The sequence below is a fragment of the Mustela putorius genome, unplaced genomic scaffold, assembly GCF_011764305.1.
Source record: "Mustela putorius furo isolate JIRA1106 unplaced genomic scaffold, ASM1176430v1.1 tig00003859_pilon_pilon_pilon, whole genome shotgun sequence".
In the NCBI taxonomy this organism is placed as follows: Eukaryota; Metazoa; Chordata; class Mammalia; order Carnivora; family Mustelidae; genus Mustela; species Mustela putorius.
The window spans coordinates 23,135,801-23,161,935 of NW_025422011.1; the positions used below are offsets into that span (position 1 = coordinate 23,135,801).

The 26,135-nt window shown below is 51.6% G+C and overlaps 1 protein-coding gene across 3 annotated transcripts in view; it reads right to left on the minus strand.

The window, feature by feature from the left end:
• Positions 1-26,135, minus strand: part of SLC6A5 (solute carrier family 6 member 5) — a 67,144-nt gene that overhangs the window by 34,264 nt on the left and 6,745 nt on the right. Inside the window, exons 1-7 of one of the 3 annotated variants that reach the window (XM_004752141.3) lie at positions 22,412-22,808; positions 20,505-21,041; positions 17,603-17,741; positions 14,729-14,860; positions 14,214-14,387; positions 6,467-6,608; positions 3,242-3,374 (exon numbers count right to left, since the gene is read on the minus strand). In XM_004752141.3, coding sequence (XP_004752198.1) covers positions 3,242-3,374; positions 6,467-6,608; positions 14,214-14,387; positions 14,729-14,860; positions 17,603-17,741; positions 20,505-21,041; positions 22,412-22,414 — 1,260 coding nt within the window. In that variant the 5' untranslated portion in view covers positions 22,415-22,808. Of the gene's footprint in view, positions 1-3,241; positions 3,375-6,466; positions 6,609-14,213; positions 14,388-14,728; positions 14,861-17,602; positions 17,742-20,504; positions 21,042-22,411; positions 22,809-26,135 lie in introns of those variants that run through there. The other 2 variants (XM_045066126.1, XM_045066125.1) reach the window with 2 other exon arrangements.

Below are 26,135 nucleotides of genomic sequence, written 5' to 3' on the forward strand. Positions count from 1 at the left end.
ATGTGTGCACACCCCAGGTCCAGATAACAAATTGGGATTCATTATTTCTGGTGGCATTCCTCATTTAAAAAAAAAAAAAAAAGGTCCTCGATCCTTAGTTGGCAACCGTTCTCAAAAAAGCAGAATGAGAAGTTAGCAGATCTAAAAGAAAAGCTTACCAGCCCAGGGCTCCTGAAAATTTCCCAGACCAGAAAGCCTGTAAAATCTAGCACCAGGGATTAACTCCCAAACCAACAGAAAGAACGAGCTTTAACATTGTCCTAAAAAATCATGGGTTAGGGGCGCCTGGGTGGCTCAGTGGATTAAAGCCTTTGCTTTTCAGCTCAGGTCATGGTCTCAGGGTCCTGAGATCGAGCCCCACAACAGGCTCTCTGCTCAGCAGGGAGCCTGCTTCTCTTCCCCTCTCTCTGCCTGCCTCTCTGCCTACTTGTGCTCTCTGTCTGTCAAATAAATAAGTCTTCAAAAAAATATATCATGGGCTAATAAAGCTCAGAGGGTCTTAGAGAACATTCATTCTAAGCCTTGAGTTTGCAGATGTGGAAAGTAAGGCCCCAGTGCTTCCTGGGACTTGCCCCCCTGCCAACGACAGCTGGTGGTGGCGGAGATGGGGTGGAGAGGCCAGGGTGCTGGCTCCCAGTGGGGGGACTTTCCTCCCCGCTGTGCAAACGACGACTCCACAGTTCTGCAAGCCCATGTCTTCCCAACAGCCCCTCCTGGGGAAAGGATGTCATGGCCTGGGAAGGGTCCAGGCTTTAAAGGGAAATACCTTAGGTTCAGATTCCACCACGGCCACTTAAAAGCTGTGTGGCCTCAGGCAATTTACTTGGCCTTGAAGCACCTCACCTTCTCTATCTATAAAATGGGAGCAAATGTCCTTCCTCAGCAAATGTCCTTCCTCATTGTGCAGATGACTGAACTGATGCACGCGCCGCAGTTAGCACAGGGCCAGGCACGTGGTGCTCAACAAAGCTCCCCACCTCTCCCCGTCTCCCCACCAGAGCCGCGGCTTCCAGGATATCAGAGTGGTGCGGTGCCCACCCACTACATCAGTCGTTCATCGTCACAACAATGAGAAAAGCCAATGCTAGTGAAAAACCGACCGTATGCCGGGGATTATATGTGGCCGATCTCATTAATCCCTATAACGATCCTATGTGATACATACTGTTACCCCCAATTACACATGCAGAAACTGAGGCTCTGTGGATCAAATGATTCATCCAAAGTTACACAGTGAGAAGTGATAAAGGCAGGATTTGAACGCAGGTGGCTCTAACTCTAGAGCCAGCAAGCCATCCTTCCCCAGGTCACCAACAGGACCACTGCTCTCCCTCCTTAACTACCACCCCCTCTCTGGCAGTCCCCACCTAACCTATCCTGCTAGAGACCTGTCCGCTAGAGACCTCTCTGGCCATGTCAATCACGGTCAAGGTTGTCCTGTCTCTATCTCGAGTTGTAAGGGACAGTCCTAACAGTGAGATTTTCTTTGTGCGAATACTTGGCCTCTCTTGCTAAGCAAGCACTTGGCTGGGATCCAAGCCACAGAAGGCAAGGAGTTCAGGAACCTCAGGACACATGAGCCATTGATGTAAGGGTCATCTCAACACTTCCCCGATTTTCCTGCTGCCTTAGAAAAACAATCTAGTCTTAACCACTTATTCAGAGCCAGCAGGCTCCTCGGGGGTCATGTGATCCCAGCTCTCATTTTACAGAAGGGGAAACTGAAGCCAGAGAGGAAAACTAAGATCAGCTCCCCCAGCAAGTGTTCAGACAGAATGACGTTAGAGCTCCAGCATCTCAGACACTCCCAGCCTGACTGCCTTTACTTTAGAAATGGGGAAGCCGAAGACTTCCGCAAGAGATAAAGGAAAATTTGGTTTTCGTTGTAGCAGAAAAACAAATAGAAGCTAAGAGCAAACCAGAAGCTAAGCCAGGCTTCACGGCCTAGGTAGAGATGTCCCCACATAGCAAAGCCCGTGGGAAGCCCTGGACTAGAACCCAGCTGCTCACCCCCAGTCTGCTTCTCCTCCAACCTTATGTGATTTGAGATGCAGCCTCTGCCTCTTGCAATCCCGACCACACTGCTGGAGCCCACAGCTCAAGTCCCTGTGGCTGCAGATTACAGGGCGAGCAGCAGAAAGAGCTGTTATCCAAAGGCACCTATGGGCATGGCCATGGGCCCAGGGAAAGGACAGACTCAGCTCTGCGGCTGATGGGTGCCAGGTTTGGGCCCCTGGCGGGAGATTATGAAGCCCACCTGGGAGGTGGAAGAACTTGAGACCCTGACACCTAGACCAAGTCAACCCCACAACCTCTGGTCTGAGCCCACCACTGCCACACTCATTCCTTGGGCCTGAAAGACATCTTGAGTTTCATCCTGAGCCACCCTTAGGATGATCACCCTTAGGATGATTAAATAACATTGATTATCATCAAGTGACCGGTTAACTGTTTAACAGGTTTTTGTATTCTTTTTCTAAAGCATCAAGAAGATGAGGGGAAATAGTGTGACCCTTGTAAGAATGTCCAGTGTATCTTGGGGTTTCCCAGACTCCTTGCTTTCTGTGCCTTGGAACTGAGCCTGGGGTGGGAATTCCAACCTCTCCAAAGGGACGACCAAAGGACTGCTCAGACAGAGTGGCCCAGTCTTTACTCAACAAAAATCCCACTGGCAGAGTTGTCACCATGTCGTGCTTTGGGCATGTGAAGTGGAAAAGTGTTTGGCTGTGGGGGGTTGCAAAAGGGCATGGGACGTACAGAACATAGTGGTGGCAGTGATGAGAAGGAATCCACTTGACAATTTTGGTCTTTTTCCAGCTTCTCAGCAGAAGCACTAACTGACTAGGCAGCCAAGAAGCAAAAAGCCAGTAGCACTAATTCTAGAGTTAGGGAGAGAGACCGAATCATGGGACACGGGTCCCATCTGCTGAACGAAGTGGCAGCCCCTGACAGGAGAGGAAGGAAATGAATCAGGACCCACACCATCCCTCTGGAGCTCTGTGTGTATTTGTCTCATTTGGTCCTCAAAACAGCCCTGAAAGAAAGGTGTTATTATCCCATTTTCCAGATGGGAATGAAGTCACTTGCCCAAGGTCCTAGAGCTACTTAGGGTCAGAGTCAGAATTACGCCCATGTATCCTGACTCTCTTGCCAGGGCTCTTTTGTGGCTTCATGATACAACCATGCCTGGGAGTCCCAGAGATTTATTTTTTATTTTTTTAAGATAAATACAAATTCTTACTTTTCCTGAAGTCTTGATTCCTTTAGCCAGGGACGCATACACAATCACCCAAGCCAGGAAGAGGCAGAAGGCTAGTGGCCACCTGATCTCGCCAGGATATTCAATCCCTGCAGAAATCTTCAGCACAAAGTACCTAAAAACAGCAAAGAGAGAGCAAGGAGGGGAATGAGGAGGGAGGGAGGTGACAGTCTGCAGGCTTTCGTCTCCCAGCAAAGCCAGGAGCCTTGGATAAACCCCCGCCCTCCTCACCCTGCCAGTTAGGGACCTAACAGGATCAGGGTAAGGAATGCTCTGATCTGGGTTCAAGCCCGCAGCTGTCTGCAAAAAGGCCAGCTGGAGCACTGGGTGTGGTGCAAAAACAATGAATACTGTTACGCTGAAAAAAAATTTAAAAAAAATAATTAAAAAAAAAAAAAAAGTCCAGCTGGATTTCCCCGATTCCCAGTTACAGGCTGGAAAGCCTCTCATGGCCCTGGGCAGCCTCTGAACAAGGCTAGGTCAGCTCCATTGGCATCCGGAGCTGCCCCAGGACAAGTGTGACAAGTCCAACGGCATTGGGGGTCCTGGCCCAGCCTGCCCACAGGCACTCTCGAGGCTGAGGTCTTTCTGTAAGGACACACCACTAACAGGCACTCTGAACCATCAAGGACGATTTTTGTGTATTTTCTGTAGTGTTCTACTCTTTTAAGAGGCTGCATTCCAATTGCATTTGTATAATTTTAAATGTAAAAGAGTCACGAGGCTCAATGACCAAAACTGCTGCTCTGTAGGTTAGTTCAGTTGCGTTGGTCACTGGCCGAGCCTGGCTGAAATGGAAAAGCAGCGCCGGCTGGCCCTTACCCAAGGAATGCAAAGACCGAGAACATGTGAACAGAAGGGGCTGCTGGTCATCTGTGTATCTGCTTGAGAAGCCGTGGCCCGCCTGGCAGCCCCCACATCCCTGGCAGTGGCTTGTAGCCCGGCCGCCCTCCTGGGGACAGGAGGTAGTCATGGGGACAGGAGGTAGTCATGGGGACAGAGTGGTGACTCAGACAATCCTTGCAACTCTGCAAAAACCAGCGCGGGGATTCTGGATGCAAGCACCGCGCTGTAGCCTAGCATTTCTCTGTGACCTGAACGGAGGGCCAGCTAGAATCCAGACTCCACGGGACTGCAGAAACGTCAGCCCAGAATGTTCTGACCTGCAGAGGGACGCGAAGGTGGCACCACTCCTGGCCTGGCTGGCCACGGTGCCCTCCAGCCCGCCAGTGAGTGTGGACTCCGGAGGCCGTTAATCAGCGCACAGCCTTGCGTTCTAGAACAACCACGTTCCTTTCTGTCTCAGCCCCTGCGGCAATCAGGGCTCAAGAGTGGAGTCAAAGTAGGCCGCCTGGGTTAAGTCAGTTAAACGTCTGTAGTTTACTCAAGTCATGAGCCCCAGGTTGGGCTCCCTGTTCCGTGGGGAGTCTGCCTCTCCCTCTCCCCCTGCTCATGCTCTATCTTTCATTCTCTCAAATACATAAATAAATAAAATCTTAAAAAAAAAAAATTGAGTTAAAGTGACCAGGGGTGGAAGTGACCTGGGCCCCCAAACCTTAGGAACATTTCCCAAGCAGTGCCAAGGCTCCCCCCACATCCCCACTCCCCTCATGGGCAAACCATTTAGGCAACAATTAATTCCACAGCATCTCGGCCATGCCAAGTACGCCATGCTTTAATAAGGGACTTCTCCAAAGGCTAGTAACATTTCTTCTTGGAAATGAAAACTGGTCCCAGAGGATTAGTGAAGATCACCAAAAGCAGACCTAGAATCATTCGAACCACATGGATTATGGGATCAGATTTTGTCTAACCACCAGGTCAAACTCAGCTTCCCAGTACTAAGGGTGAATCAAGACCCACTACATTATCTTCACAAAGAATTATGTCATCATTCAGCCTAACTCCCCCTTTTGTCCTGTTCCCTGTATCCTCTGCGTGCATACAGGAGAGAAAACCTGGAAAAGGAATTACTCGTAATTGGGAGAAGTGGGGATAGGAATGACCACTTCTCACTATCTAAGTGAAGGCCACAAACCAGGGGGCCACTAACATGTGAGTTTTATTTGGCCCCAGTGTTTTATTTGAATTAGTTTGCTAACATTTAAAATTGGAGAGACACATAAAAATTTGGATTTTATTTCCAACCTCTCATAAAACAGAAGCTCTAGAGGCACCTGGGTGACTTAGTCAGTTAAGTCATGGTCCCAAGGCCAGGGGTAGGTCTTGATCCAGGGTCCTGGGATTGAACCCCACATCAGGATCCTTGCTCAGCAGGAAGTCTGCTTCTCCCTCTCCCTCTGCTGTTCCCCTGCTTGTTCTCTGTCTCTCAAATAAATAAATAAAATCTTTAAAAAATAAAATTAATATAAAATAAAATGGAAGTTCTAGCAGCAGTGGCCCAACTTCCCACAAGACAGTGACCATTGGGAGCTCAGCAGGAACAGCCTCCCTCCCCCGTGGCAGACAAGGCTCTCTGGTTTGCCACAGTCCCCACCATTCTCTATCAACTTGTTCATACTTCAAAACCTCCCTGCCAAGCCCTTGGCATGTCTGAGTTTATAACCCTGACATAAAGCGTAACAGGAGAACACTCCTTATTTACACTTCATTGAACTCTTTCCACATTTATCTACCTTAAAAAATCATTCCATAAACTTTATGAAATCTTCCTAGAATGGCTGAGGATTTCCTCATATCCCTGAACCTCAATCCTCAAAGACCAGACAAAAATGGATGTAGAAAGTACAAAAGTAAGGCAAAACTGTTTAAAAAAAAAAATTAGTTCTTCTTGAAACTAAGTCATTGACGATGCCTGGTTTTCTTACTTTTTGCCTCTCTTCCCTTCTGAAGTTCAGAGGAACTAAAAATAAAAACCCAACACCTAGTTTACTGAAGGTCTGCTTTGACCCCATTGGCTGAAGGTTTTGCAGTGTTCTGTCACCAACATCGGGAGTGACAGCACCGCCAGTTCTATTCCCGGAAGCACGCAGTCACCTCCGCTCTCCTGAACCACGACGACCAACAATCTGCTCTCAGAAGCCCAATCAGGGAAGAAACCTTCCTTCTGGGTCACTCAAGTAGTGGGGAGGGTGCAGAGGGAGGCAACCCATCCCTTAGGCCACCCACACCTCTAGATGACAACTTGAAAATTCATTCATTCACTGGGTTTCCCTTAGAAAGTTAAGGAAAAAAAAAAAGTCTTACTTGAAATACTCTTCACTCCCACTGACAAACGTCTTATTGGCCTGGCTGGTGAAGTTAACCATTGTCAAGTTGGGATAGGCAGTCATGCAGAAAGTTGAGTTCTTGATCTGTATTTTGGGATGGTCGCTGATGACACAGGAATCTGTGTAAGAGAGCATGGAGCAGAAACACGGTGAGATCTGTACAGAAAATACACGCACGTCTCTCTCCAGCAACTGGGAAACAAGAGCTGAAAATACTTGCCAAATATTGGAGAGTAACTTTGAGGAAGTGTTAACTGAGCACAGCCAGGTGCAGACGAACCCAAGGGTTATGTGTTATTCACGCTGGAGCCCCCGGGACCCACAGCAGTGCCTTGTGCTGATGCCAAAGGCTGTTGTTTTCAGAACACTCCCTGGATGGCCAGAACTGTGCCAAGCATTCTGCATGTGTTACCTCATTAATGTTCACAACAGCCTAGAGGTAGGTGCTATTGCTGCCTTTTTTTTTTAAATGTGGGGGGGAGGGGGTACACCTTGGTGGCTCAGTGAGTTAAGTGTCTGACTCTTGATTTCAGCTCAGGTCCCCATCTCAGGGTCATGGGACTGAGCCCCATTTAGCGTGGAGTCTGCTTGAGATTCTCTCTCCCTCTTCCTCTCCCCCACTCCAACTCTTTCTCTCAAGTAAAAATAAGTAAATCTTAAAAAAAAAAAATTCTTTAAAAAAGTGAGGGAAAAGTTCAAGGAGCCTAAGTAACTCTACTCAAATCACAAGACCAATAAGGAAGAGAATCAGGATTCAAATCCCGATCCTTATGACTCTGACTCCATAGAAAACAAAGGGCTTGCAAAAATGAATCCGCAATTGAATTCTGAAAATTGAAATCTGCGATCTGAAATTTCATCAGATGTAAACAAGCCTTCAGAAGGACTACCTCCACAGAAGGCTTCCTAAGGAGGTCACCTTGAAGTCAACATAGAGTAAGTGCTTTAAAACACAGCCTGGGGGCGCCTGAGTTGCTCAGTGGGTTAAAGCCTCCACCTTCGGCTCAGGTCTTGATCCCAGAGTCCTGGGATTGAGCCCCACATCGGGCTCTCTGCTCCCTGGGGAGCTTGCTTCCTCCTCTCTCTCTGCCTGCTGCTCTGCCTGCTTGTGATCTCCGTCTGTCAAATAAACAAATAAATAAAATCTTAAAAACACACACACACACACACACACACAAACAAAAAGCAGGCTGCATCTGCTTTCCACACACTCAAGTGGGGTAGTGGAGGCAGCTGCCATGCCATGTGCTTGTAGGCCTCCAGCAAGACCCCACACGTGCTTCTCAACTGGGGACAAAGCTGTCCCCCAGAGGACACTTGGCAATATCTGGAGACATGTTTATTTGTCATTTCTGGGGAACAGAGAGTTACTGGCATCTAGTGGTTAGAGGCCCCTGACTCCACCAAATATCTTCCAGTGCCCAGGACAGCGCCCCCCCAACCATAGAATTATCTGGTGAAAGTGTACAGAATGTCAAAGTTGAGAAAGGCTGACCAAGGCTGGGGTGGGCAAGGGGACTCACCATGTGGCTTTTAGTGTGTCAGGCACTGTGATGGACACTAACAATGCTTATCCGGAGAGATCCTCATCAGATCTGGCAGGTGTATATTATTATACTTTAATTTTTTTAGAGAAAGAGAGTGGGGGGCAGGGGCAGAGGAGGGAGAGAGGATCTTAAGCAGACTCTACACCCAGTGTGGAGCCCACGGTGGGGCCCAATCTCACAACCCTAGGATCATGACTTGAGCTGAAATCGAGAGTCAGATGCTCGACCAACTAAGCCACCCAGATGTCCCTATTATGTTCATTTTAAATAGGAACAAGCTGGGGCGCCTGGGTGGCTCAGTGGGTTAAAGCCTCTGCTTTCGGCTCAGGTCATGATCCCAGAGTCCTGGGATGGAGCCCCGCATCGGCTCTCCGCTCAGCAGGGAGCCTGCTTCCTCCTCTCTCTCTGCCTGGTCTCTGCCTACTTGTGATCTCTCTCTCTGTCAAATAAATAAATAAAATCTTTGGGAAAAAAAAAGGAACAAGCTGAAGTTTTTCTGTCCATATTCCAAGCCTCTCTGACAGCTTTATAAAAACTCATTACTTGACAGATAGTTTAAGTAGAGTCCACCAACATACCATTTTATCCTAAAAGATATTATTTTACAAAGGAGTGAAAAGCGACAGTAACAATGGCAAATGCTTACATGAAGCGTACCAGTTACTGTGCTTTATATGTACCAATTAATTTGGGCCTCCCATCACCCCTACGAGGTAGGTATGCCACCTGTCTAGGCTGCAGATAAAGAAACGAAGGCACAGAGAAGAGCATGCTTTAAGATCATGCAGCAAAACCAGGAGGCAAACCAGCATTCTCTCTCTGGGAGCCATGATCTCAGCCACTCTGTGAGGAGGCAGAGAGCAGGGATCATAGACTCGAACAGCATCAGAAGGCAGGCTGGTGACACAAATGATGAAGGCATAAAAGAGGGCCATAAGGGGAGGTGGGGACTCTGGCAAACCAGAGAATGTTCCAGCCGACCCGTGCCATGCCTTTTCCAGGTGTTCTGGAAAAAAGACACAGAAGATGTGCATATCTACGTGAACCCTCACCATTTTAAAACGTTGCAAGTAAGATCAAATTACTTTTAAATATCATGGACCGAACTATGACCACAAAAGAGCACATGGGCCCCCAGGTCTGAAACATGAGCTCCCAACGCATGCCCTCCGTGGAACAACAAAGTGGGTAAGATCATAGGTGCTGAGGCTCCTCTGCCCCGAGAGTTTAGATGAGTTCCTTGACCTGTCCAAACCTCTCCTGTTGGATAATAGTTGTGTCTAGGTCACAAAATTGCTGAAAAAGCCAAAGTAAGTGACACAGGATGAAAAAATAATTCTCACCATGCCTAGCGCACACTTGGACTCCACCGGTTTTAGCCATAACTCAGTCATCGTTGTTACATCTTTTCATGGGGTGGGCATCTCTAGTCCTTAGCATCCTCTCCCACAATGCCACTGGCCAGCCACAAGCCACCTATGGCCTCCCACCCATTCCCCCAGAAGATCTCACTATATCGGATAAAATGTTAAAAACCACACTTGTAAGAATCTCTTCCCTCTGATGAGTTCTTCAGACCAGGTTTTCAACGGTGCGACTGACTTCGGGGCCAGAGTTCCCTGCAGGGGGAGCCGTCCCGCGCATCGCAGGACACTGGACAGCACCGCTGCCCTCTGCCCACTAGATGGCAGGAGCATCCACCCGGCACCGCCCGCACCCCACCATCCCGATGCGACAACCCCAAATACGTATAAACATGATCAAATGTTTCCTGAAATATCTCCCCGGGGTGGAGAGCCACTGCTTTGAATGTCCTCAGAATACCTTCTTATTCAACACTCTCTTCTTTTAGTCTAATCAAATGACAGGTTTCCAGAGGGCTTCCGGCCCAATAACTATTAAATATTTCCAGAGGGAGCATTTGCTTCCCCAGCAGCGATCTGAGCGGAGGCCGGAAAGGGCTCTCGCTGTCACTTTTAAGTGTGCACGATAGTGATTTCCTGTCCTCCTGCCAAAAAGTACATCCATCCCCCCGAGACTGAAGACGTCGCTAACGTGCGGGCAAACGCCCCTTCGCTTGCTTCCAGAACTGCCACTGTGAATCACGCGGGGCAGCTTCGCTAGATAAGGGCTCTGGGCTCTGGATGTCTGCGGATCCCTGCTCGCCGCGGCAGCGCAAGGTCACACCATTCCTGCGTCACTGCGGCGGGCTTCCCGCCGCCACAAGCCTCCTGCAGTATCTCTTCTCACCGCTGGGCGGCAGCAGCGTGCTTCCCGGCGCCTCCAGGTGGGCCGGCGGAGGAATGACGGGCTGTGCCCGCCGCACGCGGTGGCCCCGCAAGGCGGAACAAAGGATGTCGCTAAATCGGAAGCTGGTGGAATGGGCCTCTCTTTACTGGGGCAGTTATTGATAAATGAAAGCACACGAAAGACAAGGGAGGAAAAAGGATCACTGAATTAAAGTGCTAATGAAAATGAAGCCTTTCCAGAAACAGAAATGGTATTTATGGTGTCCCCATTTTAAATGACCCCAGCTCCTAAATTTCACAGGACGGTGACTGGTCTCCCTTGTCAGGGCATGGGTTAGCCATTCTCCCTTACAGAGACCTGAAGGGTTGGGCCCTGACCTGAGGAAGACGGTCTCTCTTATAACCTGTAACTTACGAAATACACTACAATCCCAGCCTCTGCCCAGGGACAGAGCCCGGGGTTGGGTGGTTTAGAGGGCCCTGGCACCTCGCGGGTGAGGTGGGCCACCAGAGCGACTGGACCCCAGCTCGGCTGAGCCAGCCATGGGATAGACATCTCCCCACTAAGGCTAAAGGTCCTAACTGCGAGCCAATCCCTCCCTCCTGAGACCAGTGGCCCGCTCTCTCCTGGTAAGGCAGAGACAGAGAGAGGCTGAGCCTGGAGTGGAAGAGTGGAACATTGCACCAGGGGAAGGGATTTTTTCCCCCCATTTCCTAAACAAGCCTCTCTCAGAATGGCCATTTGGGAAAGAATCTGGAATATCCACTGTCTGAACTCCTGACTTGTCCATCAGAGCAGTGGGGCCAGAAAAGTGCTAGTATCTCTGCAAGTCAGACCATCATCACCTTTCCCAAGTCAGCCCAGGACCCCGAAGGACCAATACATCCACAAGGGCGAGCCTGGCCCAAGGAACAGAGCATAGACATGTGCAGAGAGCACAGAGATGAACAGACCGGGGTAGGGGGTGAGGGTAGCTGCACAAAGATAGTGGGGAATGGGGCGCCTGGGTGGCTCAGTGGGTTAAGCCTCTGCCTTTGGCTCAGGTCATGGTCTCAGGGTCTGGGATCAAGCCCCGAATCGGGGTCTCTGCTCAGCAAAGAGCCTGCTTCCCCCCCACCCCCGCCCTCCTCTCTACCTACTTGTGATCTCTCTCTCTCTCTGTCAAATAAATAAATAAATCTTTAAAAAAAAAAAAAAAGATAGTGGGGATTGACATCTTGCTTTAAAAAAAAAAAAAGGCAAAAAATGTAAAGCACTTGCTAAGAATGAGATAAAAATCTGTCCAGCCTGTCCATGTGCTTCCAGGGAATAGCCAGAGTGAACAATGTCCATTGTTCCTCTCTGCTCAGAGCTTGCATAGTTTTTATGGTTTGTACCAGTCAACTAGGAGCTCAGCTGCTAATGCCCTTACTCTGCCTTTAATGTTTCCTGGGTTTCTGTGAGCCAGACTGGATACTCCACAAAGCCAGGGGCTTTAACATGAGTAAAAGGGTTTCCACGGTACCCAGTATGTAAAATGTGGTTACGATCATTAAGCGTTAAGGTGCTAGAGAAATGTCAGTAGGCATCATCAGCTGACAAGAATGTTGTTTCTGAGCTACGCTCCCTCCTGGAGGACCGCTACAGGACACTGATCACCGTGTCCCACGCGGTGCCTGATGGAAGTCTCAAGGGAAACTCCCCACGGAGCCTGAACCAAGCCAGCCGCCCCTTTTTCAGCAGATACTTCACTTCCTTCCCAGGCAGGATCTGGCAAGGACAAGCAAGGCTCTGAGACGACCTTGAGGTATTTCTGCATCTAGGTCCTAGAGCCTGGGAAATGCTCTAGCAAACCATTGGAGCAGCTTATTGTTAGTTGTGATTCTGCAAAGGGCTACCAAGTGGCATTGTCTTGGAGAGCAGCTTTGCAGAGGTGACCCCTGGGTGGGGCAGAAACTGCGGCAAGAAGGTAAGGTCCTCGAGTCCAAAAATGGTGAGGGGCATCCTAACAAAGGGGTGTGGGCAAACTCCAACCCAGTGGTTCTTTAGTTCCCCCGGGGAACTTTAAGACCACAGATTCTTCGACTCCATCCCCAAGCTGTCCCATTTAATTGGTCTGAAGTGGACCCTAAGTGACGTTTTGATCTGTCAGTTCCTCGGGTGATTCTGATACGCAGCAGCCTGGGCTGAGAACCGCTGCCCAAGAACCCATCGACACGGAGACTGTGCAGATAAGAACACAGAGGCCCAGAGAGTCTAAAGGACACTTACTCTTGGCCATACCATCAGTGAGCCACACCCCTGGGAACCTCCACAAATCCCTGCCCCCCACTCCAGAGCACTTCCGGGTAAACACAGTTTGAATTGAATGGGCACAAGTCTTTAGTTTCAGCTCTTATTCAAAACCTCTTCAGGCCTGGGTGGCTCAGTGGGTTAAGCCTCTGCCTTCAGCTCTGGTCATGATCTCGGGGTCCTGGGATTGAACCTCATATGGGGGGGGGTCTCTGCTCAGCGGGGAGCCTGCTTCCTCCTCTCCCTCTGCCCCTCCCCACCCCACTTGTGTGCTCTCTCTCCCTCAAAAATAAATAAATAAAATCTTTAAAAAAAAAAAAAAAAAATAAAACACCTCTCTAGGTGTAGGTGGTCACGGCGTGCATGTACATGCCCATGTGTAAAAACATGCCAGTGTACGTTAGGGCCTGTAGGTTTGTGTATCTCCCTGGCAGTGTAGGAAGGAAGAATTCATCTTTCTCTCTTAATACACTGGAAGGGTTGAAGAACCCCGCATCTCTGCAGTGAGCTGGCTGAAAGGGCACAGGAGCCAAGAGCCCACCAGCTAGACATGGTGGGAGTCTGACCTCAGCGCATCCTGAGGTAACTGCAGGGAATAATAGAGCTGCTGGGAAAACAAGAAACGGCTTGCCTACTGACGCCCACTGAAACGACGGGAGACCAAAGGCGGCCGAGGTACCTCGATTTCTGGAGGGCTCCCATGCCGTTTGTTTCTTGTTGCCTGACACCAGTCCCGTGAGGTGAGTAGGATAAAGGATAGTATTATTTATACTTGACTAAAGACAAAAGTACAGATGCAGAGAGCGAAGTTACCTGACCCAGACCCACGTCCTGTCAGGCGCAGGGAGGTCATTCAGACCGGAGGGTCTGGCCCACAAGTCTGCCCGGCTCCTCCTCACTTTTTCTTTTTGCCTTAGACGAAGCAAGCGGAAAGCTCCCCATAAGCCTTCAAGTCCCAGGGGATTTCAGGTCTGAAGGGGACCTTCAGGCACTCTCCCTGTCTACCCAGGCACACGCGCACATCCCCATTTTAGGTACTGCATTATCCACATTTCTGTCAGAGGTCTTCGAGTCGAACAAGTGTCCTCAGAGATACCTCATGCACTGAGCAGCGTTTTGTCAAGGGTGGACCCGGGATCACATGACTCAGACCCCATCGCTTTCGACTTGTCCCCTGCAGACCCCATCGCTTTCGACTTGTCCCCTGCAAGCAAACTGAATTGCCTGCAGACCTTGCTAAGATGCCAATTCCCAACCCCGCCCAAATCTGCGTATCAGACTCTCTGGTGGGCCTGTTAATCTGCATTTTTAACAAACACCCATTAGGCATGAGCAAACAAAGCTTGATTACTCCTCCTCTGAGCCATGAGCTCTTGAAATGTTAGAATTAGGGGCGCCTGAGTGGCTCAGTTGGTTAAGCATCTCATCCGCCTTCCGCTCAGATCATGAGCCGAAGGACTCAGGGTCCTGGGGTCTGGTCCCCATTAGGGCTCCCTGCTCACCGGGGAGCCCCCTCCCCCTGCTTGTGCTTCCTCTCTCGCACATTCTGTCAAGTAAATAAATAAAATATTTTAAAAACAAATGTGAGAATGAAGTGTATGATTGGTTGTTTTACTCTCTGTGCCCGCCACTTAAGGTAGGTATATCCAAACTTACCTAATAAAAGTTTGGTTTTATCTTTGCATTCTGGTGTGTTCCAAGGGTTGTTGCAGGAGCCCCAGGGCAGCACAGACACAAAGGAGGCAAACAGGTAGAAAAGTGTGTAGCAAATTATCACATTGTAGTATATGGCTATTAGGACGGAGATGATCAGCATTGCGATGCCACAGCCTGCGGAAACAAAATTTCCAGGGATTTATTCCAACCCCGAACCTAGGGAATTCTAACAGTTGGGGGCAGGGTGGGCAGCTAGGTGGTGGCTCTCTTTTACACAAGGATACACGAACAGAGGAGGACACTCTATCAGGGAAATTGAGGCATTCTCCTGGGAAGAGAACAATGCCAGAGGCAACCTTAGGTCATTTTCCAGAGGGTCTCAGAAGTGGAATTGAACAAATAAAGGAAACCGTCAATTCTACTGTTGACAAAAGCAGATGGCCCTCCTGGAGGCCACGTGGTGCCAGAGAGAGCATGATAAGGGCGGAGGAGGCGGGAAGGCAGGGTAGACTCACCTTGTAGGGCCGGGATGGCCTTCCACACAGACACTGGTCCCTGGCTGGCAAACTGGCCCAGGGACACTTCTAGGAAGAAGATGGGTAACCCGGCCAGAGCCAGCATCATCAGATAGGGAATGAGGAAAGCACCTTTGGAAGAGAGAGCAGCAAGTGAGAGCCCTGGGAGACCAAGGCTGTCTTGGACCACATTTGCCCTCTGCGGTGGGAGCTGGCTCACCCTGTTTTCCAGGAAACTTTTGATATTCCAGCTCAAACAAAGGCACCCCGGGACATTTAATTGCCCTCCTCTACAAAATGCAAGAGTACCCTGCAAACACATTCCTCTTTCCAATTCCCCCTGGATGGGTGACTAGGGGTTGTGTGCTATTGGGTTTTATTCTTTTCTCTTTTCTTTTATTATAGCATTTCAATGTTCTCAAATTAAGCTCTTTCAGCATGCAACAAATCCACACCTTTGACTCCATGCTGGAGTGAGATTTGGTGAAATCTTCTGGGCATCTCTACCCTCGGAGGACCTAACATCTACTAAGGTAGATTCCAAGAGCCCTTCTGTGCAATACCCCGAATTACCAGCACACCTCCTGACTGTGGGTCCTGGGTCTGTTCTGCCAGACAAGTGGCTATAATATCCTTCTCCCCACCACTACAGCCACCAGCACTCCTCAACGTCCTTCCCCACATAAAAAGTCCCTTCTGTCCTTCAAGGTCAACTCAAATGCTTCCTCCTCCAAGAAGCCTCCCTCCTCTGTCCTCCCTCAGTCACTTCCCCAGGCACTGAGCACTTGACAATATTAATTTGGTGTCTTATCTAGACTTGGTGTCTTATCTTATCTAGCTCCCTGGGGCTGTCAACTCTTCATCTCTTGATTCCCTGGAACACCACCCATCCCCAACCAGGACAGTAGCAGTCAGGAGGCCTCCACAGACTGAGAGAGGTTCTCTGGGACTCTTTTCCCTTCAATGATTGTTGTAGGTTGTTTGGGAAGGCTCTGGGAAACAGCCATGATCTTTGAAAAGATTGGACCAGGAAGACTGTTGCAAGGGTCAGAGCCCATTTGGACATCAGGGATGCCAGAGCCCAGAATGCTGGGCTCCAGGGAAGGGAAGTTGATTTTTTTCTGCTCTGTTCTTTCCAACTTCCTGTCTGGCAGAAGGACCCCTGCCCAGGCCTCTCCAGCCAGGGAAGGTCCAGCAGTATCCTCAAGTGGATGGAAATTAAAACCAGGGATCCTGCTCTAGCCTCTCCTGATGGGGTTTTTGAGAAAGATGTGAATTGTGCAATCCTTCTCTTCCGTTTCTGAGAAGGAGGAGGCAAGGGGAGCTCTCCGGTGCTGGGGGCCAGAAGCAGAGCTGCAGTGGGGGGTGGGGGAGTGGGGAGGAGTCTGCCTCCCCCTCCTTGTGCCTGGCTCCACAAGGAGCTCCTGGAACCCCAGGACCAGAAAAGGCGATCAGGGGCAGGGACAGGGACAGGGGGCAGGGCAACACTGGAGCAGTTTCGCCTCCGCCCGCTGAAACTCCCTCCCTAGCCCCATCCTGCGGTACCCAGCTGCCCGCTGTCAATGGAAACCTTAGTATAGCAACTCCAGCCCAATTCCTGAATCCTGAGCTGGGACTCCTGCTGAAAACCAAGTGGAAACCCAGCTAGGGGGCCTAGGTTTGTGTGGCCGGCACACGTTCTTCGGTTTCTAGGGCATCTCTGATTGCAAAGGGGCTACAGTCCTCCTAAGTACTTGTCAGTGCGTCCTTATTTGGAATTAGAGGGGAGAAGGCCTGTTTTTCTATTTTAATCACCCCAGGGGGAAGCACCTGTCTCCTGTTCCGAGCCCACCCAAAAGAAAACAAAATCGGAATAGGAAAACAAAATAGGAAAATCCTAACCTGGGGGCGGGGGTGAGGGTCTCTTTGGCCCTAGGAGGGAGTCTAGGTTGCAAATTCCTATTCTGAGATGGGAACTTGTTAGTTTGGGCAGTGTGGGGCGGGCAAGCCTCTGGTTAAGCGGCTTCAGGGTGGCAGAGGGCAAACAAAAGGGACCTGGAACGTGCTGGGTGCTGGGTCCCTCCTCCTTGGTGAGCACACAAGACCGTACAGGGGAATTCTAGCGGACTGGCAGCTGGCGTGTGCCTAACCCGCATCTTTACCATTTCTGAAATGATTTTCCTTCAAAAGCAGCTTCTTCCACCCAGTGAAGACCAATGAAACGGAAACCGGTTTTACCAATTTGGCTAAAGTCAAAATCTGTCCCGCACGTGCCCAAGAGGGTGTATCTGTGGGGATACTTCTGAGAGGGTTTAAAAAAAAACTTTTCTTAAATTAAAAAAAATATATTTTTTTCTGAGAGATTTTTGAGAGTACAAGCCCCGGCTTCTCTCCACTCACGCTGTGTGTTTTGCTCAGTCTGCATTATGCCTGACTCAAGTACCCATTCCCAAAGTCTCCCAGGTAGGCTCAGATTTCCAGGTTATAATCTTAAACCGTCCTTAATTTGGTGTCCAGGACCACACAGCTACTGTACTACAGCACACATAAAGTGTGCTGCTACCAGAATATTCGTCAGCGAAATTAGAGTTTGAACTCCCCTCTGTCAATGCCCACTTGGCTGGGGAGCCAGTCCCGCGGGCTGGTTCAGTGGGGGATCAGGGAGGCCCACCTCTCCCGAGTCTCCTGATAAAAGCCTCCTGCATCCAGGGCCAACCAGTTACAGTGCCTCCGGCCCTCTGGCTCAGCACTGATGCCTACCCCGGATGGGGCTGGAGCGTGAGGAGGCTGGGGGGAGCCTCCCCTCCCAGCCCCCTCCCAGGGCTCTGCGCACCTCCCCAACCCGCAAGTGCCCGCCCCGCCGCGCCGTAGGCGGAAAGACCGGAAAAGCCGTACCTCCCCCGTTCTGGAAGGCCAGGTAGGGAAACCTCCAGACATTGCCCAGCCCCACTGCATACCCCACCATGGACAGGATGAAGTCCAGTTTGCTGGACCAGTTCCCTCGGGCCTTATTCTCATCCCCTTGCTCGTCCTCCTGGGGGCGGAAAAGCACATTGTCGGATAACAGCCCCGGGGGGAGGGGGGGGTCGGTCGCAAGCAGGCCCCATTCCGCCCCTCCCCCCTGCTGAGGGTCTTTCCCGGCAAGCAGGCCCCCATTTTCCAACCGAGGATGCATTGGCAAGCAGGACCCCAATCTGGAAGAGAAGATGCATCTCCAAGCAGGGCCCTCACCCCTCAACCCTGCACTGAGAGCCTTCCAGCAAGCAGGCTCCCAATTCGGATCTGAAGATTCCTCTTCAACAGACCCCTAAACCCCTCCTTCCCAATTCCTGCAGTCAGGGCACACCAGCAAGCAGCTTTCCCCAAACCCTGAACCTGTTGGTTGGTTGCAAGCAGGTCCCTCCATCCCCAACCCCTGACCAAGAGTTCAATTGGCAAGCAGCCCCCCCCCCCCATATCATGCCTAGATAGCAAGCAGATCCCTAAGAACCCCCTCCCTTCCCTAAACCCTCAACACAGGCCTTCCTCAGCCCTTTCTCCCTCTGGAGTCTGCTAGTCCAGAAAGAGAGCTGCGATGCCCAAAGCCAGCCAGAGCCCCTGCCTCACGTTCTCTGCCAACGCCTTCAGGCAGAACCTGCCTTGTCTGCTAATTTAAGGGGGCCACCTCTCAACACCAGGGAAAGGTGAACAGGCAGGAGGGAGACGTGGGTGTGAAACAAGAGGAAGGATAGAGAAGAGACAGGACATCTAAAGCCTTGAGTTCTGGTCTAAACTTTACCACTGGATAATCCCAGGCTAGCCACTTGCTCTCTCCGCGCCTCTGTGCCCCCATTTGAAAAAAACGAGGGGCTCAGAATAACTATCCCCTGAGGCACTTTCCAGCTCCAGCAATCTATGGACCTTTGAGGCTCACCTCTCCAAATTCACCCTAAGATGCTCTCTTAGGGGCAATACCTTGTTCTGGAATGCCTCACTACTAAGCACCAAAGGATGGGGGTGAAGCCACCTCAAATAAATTCAAAATGCTCAGGACACCTGGACACCACACAAAGGTTCCAGGGACCCAAGTCACTGCCTGGCTTCTGCCTCCTCAGTCATACTTCATTTCCTATTCTAGCAACCTGGTAGGTCTCACACTCTGACACAGGCTGTGGGCAGTAAAGAAGCTATCAGGACAGGAGGAAGTCTCTGAAGAGAGGAGGGCCAACGTAGGTGTCAGAAAGGCAAGAACAGAAAAATGGGCAGAGATGAAGATAGGCAAATACCGGGCTTCATCTGCTCTGAACATCTGCAACATCCCCCCCACCAACACTCCCTCCCAGGCACACCACCTCCCGCCCCACACACCATCCCTTTCTTCCCCAGCTAAAGGGGTGGGAGTTCCGGCTGCTTTTGCCGCAGTGCGGAGGTTAAGCAAGGCATCTGAAACAATTTTCTGCCTCCACCTGGGTTCACACTATTGGGCCACATGCTGTCAGAGGCAGCTAATATATACAGACAAACGCTCCAGAAGTGGACTCCCAAAACAGGGGCAAGTGGGAAAGCCTCCGTGTATGTTCATTTCTAGTTCTTATTCTAATATTTGGGCTCCTGCAGTGTGAGCCTGTGGATGTGTGTGTGTGTGTGTGTGTGTGTGTGTGTACCTACAAACACTAGAATTACCATGAACACAAGCGCTGTATAAATCTGAAATCTCACACAGGCAGATGTCTTGATTCGGGCACCCACCACGGGATGCTTGCCTAGCCCCCAAGCCCAGGGAAGGGGAGGAGACTGCAGAAAGACTGGGGGTGGGGAGGGAAGAGCTAAAATAGGTGAGACCGGACTGAGGAGGGAAGAGATCAGAGGAAGGAGAGGGATGGCAGGGACATGGAAGAAGACAAGAGCCCACGAGAGAGGGTAATAGTGACCAGTATTAGCTGCCTTATCCCTAACCCAGAATTGGGATTTTGTGGATTTTTCATGCCTCTGGTTGAGCATAAAAGATCAAATCCAGAGGTGGGTCCAGGTTTGTGGGGCATGGAACTTACTCATTTGAGATATTTCCCCTTAAAATAAGAACACCAAAATATACAAAGTTATGATAACGAAGTAAGATGCTGGGTTTTGGAAGGGTCCTGAAGCTTAAGCTTCGAAGCAGCTTCATGTAAACCCACCTCTCATCAATCAGTGAGTTCTTATATGATAACTGGTAACTCTGAGTGAAAAGGCTGAGATACTTAAACTGTTATTCCCTGCCGTGCGGGGGAGGAGGGGAGGCAGGGGCTGTGTTCCGCGGTATTCATTTGTTTTTTAATTTTTATTTTTAATAGTAGGCTCTGGCCAGCGTGGAGCCCACTCGTGGGGCTTGAACTCAGGACCCTATGTTGAGATCCAGCTGGAGGCTCAACTGACTGAGCCACCCAGGTGCCCCTTTTTAATTTTTTTTTAATTAAGGAAAAACATTTTAAAAGGCTCGGTCATAGACAAAAGGGGGAGTCCTGTTTTCATAAACCTATCTGCCTCAACTGCTTAATAAAGCTGCACACCAATGTCTGAGACTACCGAGAATGGGGAGGGACAGGTAGTGGCAGCTCCTGAGTTCTCAATTTCTTTGGCAGGGTCACTACGGCCCTCACGCCCTGAACCGGGGACCCCAGCGCAGTGCGAGCTTCCGAAGCCCCAAAGCTGCCTCCCGCATCCATTACCTGGCACTGCCAACCGGTCTCCCCATCAGCACACGTGCACCCGCCACAGCCCGCTCGCCTCGCACGCCTAGGGAGCAGGAGGCGGCGCGGGCTGAGCGCGACCTGCTTACCTGGGCGACAGCGGTGGCCACGCTGCCCGGGAGCACGGACGTGATTCCATCCGTGCCCAGCACCACGGTGCTCTGGCTCATATTCACCCAGCCCACAGCCGGGGTATTGTTCCGCTCCAGGGTGCCCTTGCCCACACTCACGTTAGCATCCCCCTCGGGGCCGCGCAGGGCCGGAATCTTACAATGAAGAGCGTTGCCGGGCTCGGCGGCCCCAGAAGGAGCGGCGGCCTGCGCGCTGCGCGCCTCGTTCAAGTCCCTCAGAGCTGCGGGGGCCGCCGGCGCCCGCGGGCTACTGAGTTTGCAAGTCCCCACTCCCAGCCGCTCGGTCTCGCAGGCTCGCGGGTCAGGGGACTGGAAAGTTTGGGCGCCTGTGGAAGCGGACCTGGGCACACGCGGCGTTGGCGCGGCGGCGGCAGCGGGAAGCTCCTGCTCCGGGCTCGTCCTGGGTGCGCACGGGCCATCGCGGTGGCCCACCGCCATCGCCGCCCCCAGGCTGTTGGCTGGTTGTGTGTTCATTTCTTTGGGAGCACCGCAATCCTGCAAATACAATGTGAAGTTCGTGCACACACACAAAGTCACGGCTGCTTTTAAAATACCTGTACCTGCATATAAAGAAGTTCACCACTCAGGTCCAGACACGAGATCTACGGAATAAACTGGAATCTGAATTTTTTTTTCCCCTCTCCAAGAAAAACCGTATTTCCCAATTTGCCCGTCTTGGCAATAACCAGATGGCATAAAGCGGTTACTATTCCTCTCTTTGATCGTGGGAAAACTAAGGAAATAGAATTTTTTTTTGGAGGGGGGGAGAAGAGGAGGGTGGAAATAACCCTACAGCCATGAGCTCCCTGCTCTCTTTGGATTTCACATCACGGCTGTAGGTGCCCACCTCCCCATCACCATTGTAGAAAGATTCTTTAATTTTCCGCCCCATTTCCTTTGTCATTCAATAATGCACATTGCTTTTTTTTTTTTTTTTTAGCGATAGGCAAGCTGTGGCCACAAAGCTGATGCCCTGGCACCAGCGCGGTTTTCAGGCCAAATCAGTTGTGCAAATCCCAGCGCACCATCCCTACCCTCCAGGTAGCAAAGGTAGGGGTAAGGGCTGCAATCAACACAACAAGAACAACCCCACAACCACCATAATAAACCAGATGTAAAACGCAAGAGAGTAACCAGGTTTGTTATCTTATACAACCTACACACTTCCAGATTCCCAGATATGTAAAACAGCATGCAAAGTTTTTGGATTCTCCTTCTCCCTCCAATAACTAACCACAGGAGTCTATGGTCCTTCCTGCCCCTACACCTGCTTGGGGGCCAAAACTCAGGACTAATTTTCATTTGCTTTTTCTCAATTGAGTTTCAAATGAAGAGAAATGCCTGCGGTGCTTTTTCTGTCTGCTTCCTCTCCTCCTGTTATCTTTCAGGGCTCCCTAAAAATTAGCACTATTATTTACTACTATACTGTAAGAATGGTCATATAACCTTCACCTCAACAGCACACATCTCATCTAACCATCTTTCATAAATGCACAGAACAGAACTCATTAATTTGCACCAGATCTAAGTACCGTGGCTCCAGCAAGCGTTCTTATCTCAATAGCCTCTAGGACTCCGAGCGCCTAGCCTCAGTACCGGCACCTGGCTTTCAACACCGAGGACAGTGCCCAGGGTCCCAGTTAAGAGATCCCTCCAACCTCCACACTCAGGAAACTCTTCCGACCTCAAGTGATGCTCGCAAAAAAACAAAAAACAAAAAACAAAATACCTACAGCTGTGAGAACTGCCCTCCCTTCCTCTTCCAAAATGCACAGAACACTTCAAAAAGAAGTATTCTAAACGAATCTGCCCTCCCTCCACCCGCAGCTCCCTCTTCTCTTAAAAGAACAAAAGCAAACACTCACCATGTCTGACACGGGCAACAGATTGAACCGGTTGAGAGTGAAACCAGCTATTGACAAGACTGGGTTTGACTCCAGCAAGAGAGGCGCTTTCTATATCTCCTTGGGAAAGGCCAGGTTTGCGTCAGTGCAAAGCAAGGTGCCCTTCGTTTGACATTTTCTTGATAACACAAGTTTGATAAATCATTACCCCCTTGGATTCGAGTTTTAAAGGGACAACAGCCGAGAGTACGCTGGCCAGTTGTCCCTCCGGCGGGAGGGGGCTGCGTGTTTGACGTGACTCATGTGGGTCTGATTACTAAACCGAAGCCGGCGGGAGGGGATGACAGAAGTTTGCCTCCTCCTAATTAAGGGAAACATGGGAGGGACACGTCCCACTGCACCCAAGGCGAGGCGCAGCCGCCAACAGAGCGGATTGGGCTATGAGGTGGGAGAGGGGGAAGGAATTAAATCACTGTCATATTTCCGTCTTTTTCTTCCTTTAGATCCCATATCTGCCTCTCCGATCTGCCGGGCGGAGTCCACAATATTACCCAGAGATCGAGGGTCTGCACGTAGCACCACAGCTCTGGGATGGCTGGCGCTCACTTGTCTTTCATTTATAAAGATGTACCTGCCCGCGTGTATGCGGACTTCAGATCCTCACAGCCTTACCCTAGGAGACAACCAGTGCTAGAGGGCTGTTAGCCCTCCCAGAAAACTAGGGGTTTCGCTTACAAACTGAGGTCTAATATTTGCCTTCCTATTTTTAAAAAAAGGATTTTATTTATTTGACACAGAGAGAGACAGCTAGACAGGGAACACAAGCAGGGGGAGTGGGAGAGGGAGAGAGAAGCAGGTTCCCAGGGATCCCGACTCTGGGCCAGATCCCAGGACCCTGGGACCATGACTTCAGTCCAAGGCACACGTTTAACGAATGACCTACTCAGGCGCCCCTGCCTTCCTGTTTTATCTCTATTAACACAAAAGACATTCTGGGTAAAATTGTGACTGTTCTCGTATTTTTTAGGCTCCTCTGAAAATACTTTCGAGAAATAAAGAGGAAATTATTTTCAAGAGTGACTTCGTTCTTAGGTCACTTTCAAAGTCAAAAGACACCCATTCTTTATTCATAGACCCTCAATAAAACCCCACCACAGCCCCGCCGGTGGAAGTGCAAGGTTTGCGAAATGCTTCAAATCGCGATCTCCAGCAACCAGGCATCACGGCTGGGCAACCGGGAAGCCACAGGAGGACAGGATGATCTACCGTACTGCGGCGGGAGCGAGGGGTGGCCCTAAAGATGGACTTTCCTGTTAGTACAAAGCAACGGCTACGATCAGAAGAAAGGGAAGACACCTTCACAAAGACGACTAAAAGGGGATTCATAATAAAACGCTTCCCCTCTCTCCTTTCTGGCCGGCCTCCTTGGGGGAACCCCTGGCCTCAGGGGTTGGGAGTCTAGGAAGGCACTCAGTCTCTTCCCTGCCGTCCGCAGCCCGCCCCTCCGCCTCGGGGTCGGCTCCGTCGCACTCGGCTGGGCCGTCCCCACGCGGCAGTAGGACAATGCCCCGGAGGCCGCAGGGGGAGGCTGCGGCGGCAGATTGCGGTGAGCGCCCGGGGCGCTGCGGAGACCCCTCCCGCCTCCTTTCGACCTGCTCGAGAGCGCTCGGGTGCCGCGGTTCACTGGCTAGCCCGCCTGGCTCTTCCGAGGGCAACCAGCTGGGACCCACGGTCTGCACTAGGATGGAACGAGCATAGGTTCCCTGATAAAGCCTTCCTTGAGAGTCGCCTTGCTTGCCGGGTTTCAGGTCGCTTTTTATTGTAGTTTGGAGTTAGCATTTATTAAGCTCTCAATATTGAACCATTGTGCAAGAGCTTTCCATGAATTATTACATTTAGCTTTGGCAACAGCCTTTGAGAAGCCCGGGAAACTGAGGTTTAGAAAGTCTCATTCACACCCCGGATATCTCCCCCCACCCTTCCTACTTGGACGTCGCGGGGACCCACTCGCCCTCTCTTTGGAGGCGCGCTCCTCAGGAAGCCAAGCGGGGTCGGGGAGAAGGAGTAAGGTAGACCCGGGTGGGACTCTGCTGGGCTCTGGCAGTAGGAGGGTCAACAGACCAGGCGGGGCCCAAAAGCCCGCAGGCGCACGTGTTTCCGCTTCGGTGGGCGCTAGGAAACACCCCAGACTCTGGGAGCCCCGGGGAAAGCCAAGGGAGCCTTATTGGAGCTTCTTCCGAAACAGGCCCCAGTTTCCAAGGAGCCAAACCAAGATGCCAGACGGGTAAGGGGCAGGCTTGACAGCCCCCACTTCCAAGCAACGAGGCGCGGCCCTGGGTCGGGTAGGTCTCCCCCGTCCTCCCCCACCGCCGCCCCCCCTGCTGCTGGCCGGGTACAGACTTTCTCCGCCGGCAGTCACGACTTGGAAAGGCTCTGGCCTTTCTACGTGCATCTGAGCCGCCCCCGCCGTGCGTGGGAGCGGGTGGCGCGTCCACTTGCACCCCGACGTTCCGGGGCGCACTGACGTCCCAGGCTGGGGCCGGACCCGGGAGTACTGCGGCCCTGGGCACAAGTGACGCTCCCGCCCCCGCTCAGCCCCCAGGCCTGACGTGTTGCCCGCGGGCCCTCCCCGGCCAAATGCGCACTTGGGTTCCCGCGCGGCGCCGGTCACGCGTCGGGCCCTTCCGAGGCGGTTGACGCGCAGGGAAGGCTGCGGGGTGGGGGCGTGGTGGTGGAGGCGCTACTTGAGCTTCCCACCTCTCCCCACTTCCAGCCGCAAGATTCTAGAAAGGAGGGGCTGCGTGCCGAGTGGAGGGAGGGTCTGGGGTGGGGAGGCCAAGAGGGGTCGCTGTGAAGCCCGCGCGGAGGCCGGGGTGCAGCCCGGAGGGCAGCAGGATGGGGGTGTGCGAGGGCGGGAGGGAGCGAGCACCGCGAGGCTGAAGGCCCGGGGCAGCTCGTCGGGTGTGCGGCTGGGTGTCCGCGCTTGGGCGGCGCCGGGATGGAGCCGCAGTATTAAAAAAAAGAATTAGAATAAAAGGTGCCAGTCCTGCGGACTCGGGTCTCCGCCCCCGCCCTCCGCGGCGCCTGTTTGGAGTGATAATCTGGCCCGCGCGCCGCCGCCAAAGAGGCCGTAAATCCGCATCCATCACCGCGTAGCCATTCAGTCGGAATTAACCAGTCACTACGGCCTTAATTACTTTGTCAAAGATGAAAAATAGTAATTGATTTCGCCCTCGATCACTTTGCCCCCCGCTCCCTGCAGATAAGCACATAAATAGCTATTTTGTGAAAATCCGGGTCTATAAGGCATTTGTGGGGGGAGAGGGTGGCGTCTACTGAAGAAGGGGCCGCCCCGGTCCGGTGTTTGTGCCACGACACGGGGGACAAACTGGAACCCAGGCAGGAGAAGGCCTGGAGTGCGGCCCGCCGCATTCGGGGTGCTACCCTCTGCCCCACGAGGGAAGAAGACAGGAGGGAGAGGAGTAGGGGGTTTTACCAGCGCCTGCTCTGGGGTTAGCTGGCGCTGGCGGTACCAGTCTTCTCTCCTCCTTGGGAGAGCAGGTGAGAAAGAGCGAGGGGCTAGTTTGAGAGAAACGGGAAGAAACTTGCCTAAAACCAGCGGGCAGAGCTATGACTTGAGCCCAGATCTGTGTTGACTCCGGCCCACCCCACCACTTGGGATGCTGGCGTTGGGGTGATTTCCGGCGTAAACACCTTGAACCTCTATAGACAGTAGATGCGGAGG